The sequence below is a fragment of the Podarcis vaucheri genome, assembly GCF_965113315.1.
Source record: "Podarcis vaucheri genome assembly, chromosome: 11".
NCBI classification, from domain to species: domain Eukaryota; kingdom Metazoa; phylum Chordata; class Lepidosauria; order Squamata; family Lacertidae; genus Podarcis; species Podarcis vaucheri.
Genome location: NC_138749.1, coordinates 65,182,467 through 65,190,591, shown reverse-complemented (window position 1 = coordinate 65,190,591; position 8,125 = coordinate 65,182,467). Strand labels below are relative to the sequence as shown.

The 8,125-nt window shown below is 49.3% G+C and overlaps 1 protein-coding gene across 1 annotated transcript in view; it reads left to right on the top strand.

Annotated features, from left to right (window-relative positions):
• Positions 1–714: 714 nt before the first annotated feature.
• SMC5 (structural maintenance of chromosomes 5) overlaps positions 715–8,125 on the top strand; it is a 49,132-nt gene continuing 41,721 nt past the window's right edge. Inside the window, exons 1-2 of the mRNA XM_082241696.1 lie at positions 715–914; positions 1,833–1,974. Coding sequence (XP_082097822.1) covers positions 730–914; positions 1,833–1,974 — 327 coding nt within the window. The 5' untranslated portion in view covers positions 715–729. The remainder of the gene's footprint in view (positions 915–1,832; positions 1,975–8,125) is intronic.

Sequence of the window (8,125 nt, the reverse complement as noted above, 5' to 3'; positions counted from 1 at the left end):
AGAGATGCCTGATCTAGAGGTGTCAATGAGATCTCAATTAGAAAAAAATACTTCGTACATACATGTCTGCATGGTTGAGTTCTACTTAGAACAAATGGGTCTTCTTGGAGTAGAATTTAACAGAATAAACAAGACTTCAAACTTCAATTACTCCAGACATGAGAAAATTATTCAATTAAAAATTATCTGAAGGGGAAGCTAATTCCTGGATCTGAGTCAGGAGACAGAGCGGTAATGGCCCTCAGAATGAGCCCTTCGGGCGCCCGAGGCGGAGCCCCTCCGCCGAGCCCGGAGGAGGCAGCCGGAGCCCGAGAGCCCTCCCGGGGCGGGGCCTGGTGTCTGGGGGGCCGCCCCTCCTTCTGCACACGGCACACCACCGACGCGACCGCTTCCCGCCGAGTCACGCGCAGCCCGAGCCCGCCCAGTGACTGCATAGTGAAGCCCCCGGCCGCCTACTATTGGCCCTCTGGGACGCCGCGCAGAAAGACTCTTTACATATCATGCCCCGCCCCGTCGCTCCCCCACCCAATGAAAACGCCCGCTTCCGCCGCCCCTCCCCGTGCGCATGGCCGCTCTTTCTCAGCCAACGGAAAGGCTTCCGAGGCAGAAGGTCGCCCCCGCCAATGACGCGCGTTCGCGACGTGGAGCCGCGGAGACCAATGGGAAGCGGGCGCGCGCCGCCGGCTCGCTAAATCTTCGCAGCGCCCGCGCGCCCGGAGCGGCGGCAAAATGGCGACGCCCGCGAAGCGCCGAGCGAAGAGCCCTGAGGAGGAAGCGGAAGGCGGGAGCCCGGGCAGCGGCCGCCTGCGCCGCTGGAGGCGAAGAACGACCCCGCTGGCCGCGCTGGCCCCGCCGGAGGCCGAGCCGCCCTTCGTGGAGGGCTCCATCCTCAAGATCTACATGGAGAACTTCCTGTGAGCGCGGCGCGCGCGGGGCGGGAGGATCGGGGCCTCGTGGGCGGGGCTTCCCCGCGGGGGGCGGGGCTCGTGGGCGCCGCGAGGGGGCAGCCCCCCCCCAGGACCCCCGTCCCGACCAGGCGGCAGCGGGAGACGCGGGGGCTTCCAGCGCCTGCCGCCCAAATGGCCCTCCGGGACCCCCCCCCCGTCTCCCGTCTCGGCTGCAGGGAGGGCGGGGAAGTCTCCTTCCGCGCCACTTGGTTCGTGAATCTTCGACTCGAGGCCCGACAGCACAACTTCGCCGCATGTGGCGGCTTAGAAGAAACCCGCGGCGCTCCCCCCCCCCCGAACTCAGCGGCGCGGCGCTCGGGACCCCCCTGCTGGGCCCCGAAGGGGGGGGGGATCTGACCAGCCCCAGCAAAGGCCCGCTGCCCCTCCGGCTCGCGAGGAGACCCTCCCTGGGCCCCGGGGAGGCAACGGAAAGGTCTAAAGGTCCATCGAGGGGAAGGGAATATACAGAGGGTCAATATTAGCTCGGCTTCTGGTCCCTCCACGTCTGTGAATATCTTTTTGCCTTCCATGTCCGATGCTGCTGTTTTCTGAAAGACCCTGGTTAACTGGCAAAATTACATTTTGTAATTCTGTTGTCTAGTCACAGGCTATGTTGAATTAATGCCACATTCCAATCTCTGTCAACCCAGAGTTCTTACATTAGTTTTGATTTCAAAATTCATCAGTGTATAGAATATGGGGTCTGCAGATATTTACTCCTAATATATTCATTGGGGGGAAACACGAAGGACTGTGATAGTTTTGAAAAAAAACACTGGCAAACTAAATATAATGAACTGGTGTTATAATAATCTGCAGTTGATTAGTCAGATTCCTTGATTTCCCGCTTTCTAAACATTAAATTATAATGGCATTGCCTTTCAGTACTTATGATTCCTGTGTGGTGCTTCCAGGACCCCATCTAAACATGATAGTTGGAGCTAATGGAACAGGTAAATCAAGTATCGTATGTGCCTTATGCCTGGGATTGGCTGGAAAACCTTCCTTCATAGGACGAGCAGACAAGGTGAGGAGAACTCTTTGCAATCTTATAGAATGGTATTCTTATGGTAATATGTTTAAAGTGTGGTAACAGCTTAAAAGACTGTTTAATATGTTGGATGGAAAATAGAGGGCAGACTTTTGTAGAAAATGCATTGGGCTCTTTTCTCAATTTGACTTCCATATTTTGTGTGTGTGTTAAGATACCTTTCTTTTCTAAAGCTTTGATATAGTCTGGTGATTTTTATGTACTGCAGCACCCTGGAGAATGAATATAAAATTGCTTACTAATTTTGTGTGCAGCATACAGCACATAGGGAGCTTCTGGTTGATATTTAGACGAAAGGTTTCTCCTGATTTACAGTGAGCTACCCCAAAAAGACTGCAGTTAAGCCGAGAGATGATTCTAGCAATAGTGTAACTACCGTATTTTTTGCTCTATAAGACTCACTTTTCCCCTCCTAAAAAGTAAGGGGAAATTTGTGTGCGTCTTATGGAGCGAATGCAGGCTGCGCAGCTATCCCAGAAGCCAGAACAGCAAGAGAGATTGCTGCTTTCACTGCGCAGCGATCCCTCTTGCTGTTCTGGCTTCTGAGATTCAGAATATTTTTTTTCTTGTTTTCCTCCTCCAAAAACTAGGTGCGTCTTGTGGTATGGTGCGTCTTATAGAGCGAAAAATACAGTAAATAGGAACAACCGTTAAGCCGACTACATGCCATAGTTTAGATAGAACATAATACAAATACGCTCACATTTTTAAGGAAAGGTAGTTCACAGAGCCAGGAAGAATATGCAGGGCTATCCTTATAGGCCTATACCATCTTAGAATGTATTTGGCGGGTCACTTGTCTGAAAGATCTCTGTGGGAAAGGTACCCTGCTCTGGGAAAGGCAACATGATAGGGAGGAACTAGCCTGGAATGTATTCTGAGTTTAGAGGCCCATGAATGTCAATATCATATGCCCTTCCTGGATATTTTAATTGACTCTAAGACAGGGGTCCCCAAACATTTTAAACAGACACTGTTGGGGCCAGACTATAATTTGAAAAAAATATGAACAAATTCCTATGCACACTGCACATATTTTATTTTTAGTGCACAAAAAACAGGAAAACCAATATAATATTTAAAATGAAGAATGATTTTAATCAGCATAAACTTATAAGCATTTCAGTGGGAAGTATGGGTCTGCTTTTGCCTAATGAGATGGTCAATATCACTAATGCTCATTCCTACAACCCAGCCTGCACATGGATCTCCCTCATCCCCATGGCCCAGTCTACATGCAGGCCTTCCATGCCCCCATCCCCACAACCCAGCCTATACACATGTCTGCCTTGACACACCCTCATCCCCACAACCCAGCTTATACACGTTTCCCTAACCCCCTTCCCCACAACCCAGCCTATGCATGTGCTTCCCTAATCCAGATCCCCACGACCCAGCCCGCACTCGTGTCTCCTTAAGCCCCATCCTCATGACCCAACTTGCCTGCGTGTCTCCCTAGCCCCCATCCACCCCCCAGCTTGCACGCCTGTCCTCCAACCCCAAATCCCCACACTCCAGCCTGCGCGTCTCCCTACCCCCCGATCCTCATGTGTCGCCCGTCCCCACGACTCCCAACTCACTGCTGGGGGGGGGCAGCTGCAGGGCTGGGCCACCCCTCCTCTGGAAGGCGCCGTTGACGAAGACACCGTTCTTGCCCAGGCAGCGCAGGTAGAAGGGGGGTGCGTGGAAGGTGAGCTCGAGGTGGTGGCGCAAGAGGATGCTGGAGCGGCCCATGTTCATGTCCACAGCACCCTGCGGCGAGTTGTACCTGATTGTCATTGTCGCCTGGTGCATCACAAACTCCACATCGCGGCCCTGTAGGCGCGCCAGAGCTGACGGCATGGCCAGGGTGAGGCGGCGCTCTCTCTGGCCATGGGTGGCTCTCCTGCTCCTCGCCATCCCAGGACTCCTGCAGGGGGCTTTCCCCTCTCCCCTCCCTCTTCTGCTTGGCTGTGGTGGCTGGGCTGGGCTTCCCCTGAGGGGAGGAGTGAGCAGAAGAGGTGCTGCTGCTGCTGCTGCTTAAAGAAACAGACACCCGCCCGCCTGCCCTGTTTGTCTGGCAGCAGTAGCAAGAGCGAGCAAGTTTCCACCCACTTGAACTGGAACCATTTCCCCCCACTTTTCCTTCTTTCTTTCTTTCTTTCTTTCTTTCTTTCTTGCAAAAGGCAGCCTAGCGGTTCAATGCTGTGCCGCTGCTGTTGTTTCTGCTCGCTGGCAGGGGAGAAAAGGCTGTGGTCTTGCTGCCCCACCAGCCCACCTCTCCTGCTCCTACTGCAGGGCAGTGGGGCTGTGGCTCTTCAGCAGCAGAGGCCTAGCCGGGCTTTTCAGCACCGCCTGCCTGGGCACGAGGACTGAGCCGTGTGGCGGGGCAAGACGGCTTGCATGAGTCTCGGGGCACACAAGCAGCCAGCAGGGAGCACTGCCGGTGGGAGTCTTGCTTGCTGCTGCTGCTGCTGCCACCGTCATCTTGCCCCCCAGCGGCGCTTGGCATTTTCCAGCTCGCTGATGGCTTCTCGACGTCACTAGTGACTGCTGCCTCCTCCTCCTCCACCACCACCACCACCAACACCCTTATCTTCTTTTTTCTTCCTTCCTCCTCTTTCCACGGGTGGCGGAGATGGGGAACACGCTCAGTCAGTCCCTGAACGGTGAGGCTTCTGCGGCTTCCAACCTTTCCATGTCTTTACCTTTCATATACTTGTTTCATCGACCTCCTCACACCTCCCTTCTTTGTATTCTAGTTCACTTAGCTATTTCAGCAAGTCCTTTCCATCTTTCTCAATTTTCGTTCTAAAATTTAACTTAAGACAATCTAACCTTAAATTTTCCACTTTGGTCCATTAACAATCTATTTTTACTTAGTTCTTTATAACATTTCTGCTAAAGCCATCAAATCCTTTCCATCTTTCACTATTTTCTGTCATTTAATTGTCTTAATTTATTTTAACCTTATCTTACCATTAAAATCCTAAAACTTATATTTACTTAACTCCTTATAACATTTCTATTAAAGCCGTATAATTTCATTCCAACAATTTTTCTAACACTCATTAATTTAACAATATTTCTCTAAATAAATTTTTAAAACTTTTTTCCAATCTTCATCCACCATCTCTTCTCCCTGGACTCGGATTCTGTCAGTCCTTTCTATCAATTCCATATGGTCCATCAACCTGGTGATCTTCTATCCGAGGCTCTTAACTCTTTTCCATGTCCCTTCTGCAGGTCTTCTTCATATCTATACATGAGCTTCACTTTGTCTTCTGCTGATCTTGTTCTTAGTTTCCTTCCTTTGGCACTGAGGAGTAGGTCTCGGGGAAACTCCAACCTAACAATATCATTATTCCTTCTCGACAGGTCAGCCCATTCTCCATAGTCCGAACTAAAGTCCAAACGCTATTTCAGAGCGTGTTTCAAAGTCCCTCCAAAGCTAAAGGCCCCCACAACTCCAATCTCCCCCTGACCCAAATCCAGATCCCAAACCTGCATAAGGGGATCTATCCAACTTTCCTTCTCCAATCCAAGTGGGACTCCATCCCTCCAAATCTGGCTTTCTCTGGATTCAATCATAAATGGCAACAGCTTATGTTCGTCAAATTGCCTCTGTAAGGCCAGGGCTCTATCCACTTGAATTACTTGAGGTTCAACAACAACTTTCTCCTTCTTCTCCACAGCTTGCAATGTCAAAACAGATTCCCGAATCAAATCCTGAGTTATTTCTGTATAGGTATTCACTTTTAGTCCCAACTTAGTCATTTTTTGTCCAATATTGTCAATTTTAATAATCATCACATCCGTCTTCTTATGAAGCTGTTCCAATAAAGCACTTGTCTTGCAAAATGCAATCACTAGGGCTTCTTCTGTCAACATTCTTGTCCAAGGTCAATCTCAGATTCCCACGGCCTTTAATCTCTGCAGTTGTAAAATTCCCCAGATCCACTCCTGCAACAGTTTCAAAAACTCCCCCTAGAGGAGACAATTTCTATTTGTATCTGTCCTTTTAAGCAAAGATCCAGCAACAAAGTTAGATCAATTTTCAGTTACATTTGCTTCTTTTCAAGTGCAAAAGGAAACAATGGAAACAATATATTTCTCTTATTTAGCTATCTGTCAGCATACGTTATTCACAGTCAATGATCGATCTTACTGACAGCCCGTTCCCAGGTTCAAGGCGGTGGTAATTTATCTTCCTTCACTCTCTCTCCTGCAGGCTTAGGCAGTCTAAAATTTCCCCCCTCTTCTCCTGCTTCCAAGTGGGGTTTAGTAGTTTCAACCGATGGAGATTTAATCCTTTACAAAAGACTTTCCAGACTTTAGTTTGCAACGTCTTTGCTTTAGTCTATTTACAAAAGGGGAAGGCGGACTTCCTGTTTGAAACATTCCCGTTTCGATGCCAAATTACAATGTTTAAAAATCCAATTTTCCGTTCTACTCACGGGTAGTTATTTAAAATCCAATTGTCCACAGGAAAAAGTCAGCGCTCTCCGGCAACAGCAATGCGGCTTCACTCTGTGAAAAAAGCAGTCGATTCAAAGCACCGCGCCACTCACCCCACGTCGCTCCGGAACCCCGAAACCGGGTTTCCCCGCGAGTAGGGGAGGCGCAAAAGGTGCCAGCCGAATCCCACGTCCACAGGCTTCTCCCGCCTGTGGTTTTTAATGGTTCTCCGCCTCGCCGTGGCGGTCCAGACCCTAATTTCCACGGAGCGGATTCCTCCCGATCAGAGGAAATCCGCCATTGCCGGAGGCACTAACTCGGAAGTGCGCTCCTTTGGGATCTCTGGACCTAAAATACCTAAAAGAAAAGCTTCTGGTTTCTTAGAAAAAGTTATTTTCAACATTTTCCCCAATTCATTATCATTTCCCAGAAATTTTTTATCATCTTACATGACCACCATATGTAATATAGAATCATAGAATCATAGAGTTGGAAGAGACCACAAGGGCCATTGAGTCCAACCCCCTGCCAAGCAGGAAACACCATCAGAGCACTCCTGACATATGGTTGTCAAGCCTCTGCTTAAAGACCTCCAAAGTAGGAGACTCCACCACACTCCTTGGCAGCAAATTCCACTGTCGAACAGCTCTTACTGTCAGGAAGTTCTTCCTAATGTTTAGGTGGAATCTTCTTTTTTGTAGTTTGGATCCATTGCTCCGTGTCCGCTTCTCTGGAGCAGCAGAAAACAACCTTTCTCCCTCCTCTATGTGACATCCTTTTATATATTTGAACATGGCTATCATATCACCCCTTAACCTCCTCTTCTCCAGGCTAAACATGCCCAGCTCCCTTAGCCGTTCCTCATAAGGCATCGTTTCCAGGCCTTTGACCATTTTGGTTGCCCTCCTCTGGACCCGTTCCAGTTTGTCAGTGTCCTTCTTGAATTGTGGTGCCCAGAACTGGACACAGTACTCCAGGTGTGGTCTGACCAGAGCAGAATACAGTGGCACTATTACTTCCCTTGATCTAGATGCTATACTCCTATTGATGCAGCCCAGAATTGCATTGGCTTTTTTAGCTGCCGCGTCACACTGTTGGCTCATGTCAAGTTTGTGGTCAACCAAGACTCCTAGATCCTTTTCACATGTACTGCTCTCAAGCCAGGTGTCACCCATCTTGTATTTGTGCCTCTCATTTTTTTTTTTTGCCCAAGTGCAATACTTTACATTTCTCCCTGTTAAAATTCATCTTGTTTGTTTTTGCCCAGTTCTCTAATCTGTCAAGGTCGTTTTGAAGTGTGACCCTGTCCTCTGGGGTGTTAGCCACCCCTCCCAGTTTGGTGTCATCTGCAAATTTGATCAGGATGCCCTTGGGTCCATCATCCAAGTCGTTGATAAAGATGTTGAATAAGACCGGGCCCAAGACAGAACCCTGTGGCACCCCACTAGTCACTCTTCTCCACGATGAAGAGGAACCATTGATGAGCACCCTTTGGGTTCGGTCAGTCAGCCAGTTACAAATCCACTGAGTGGTAGCATAGTCAAGACCGCATTTTACCAGCTTCTTTACAAGAATATCATGGGGCACCTTGTCAAATGCCTTGCTGAAATCAAGGTAGGCTACATCCACTGCGTTCCCTTCATCTACCAGGCTTGTAATTCTGTCAAAAAACAAGATCAGGTTAGTCTGA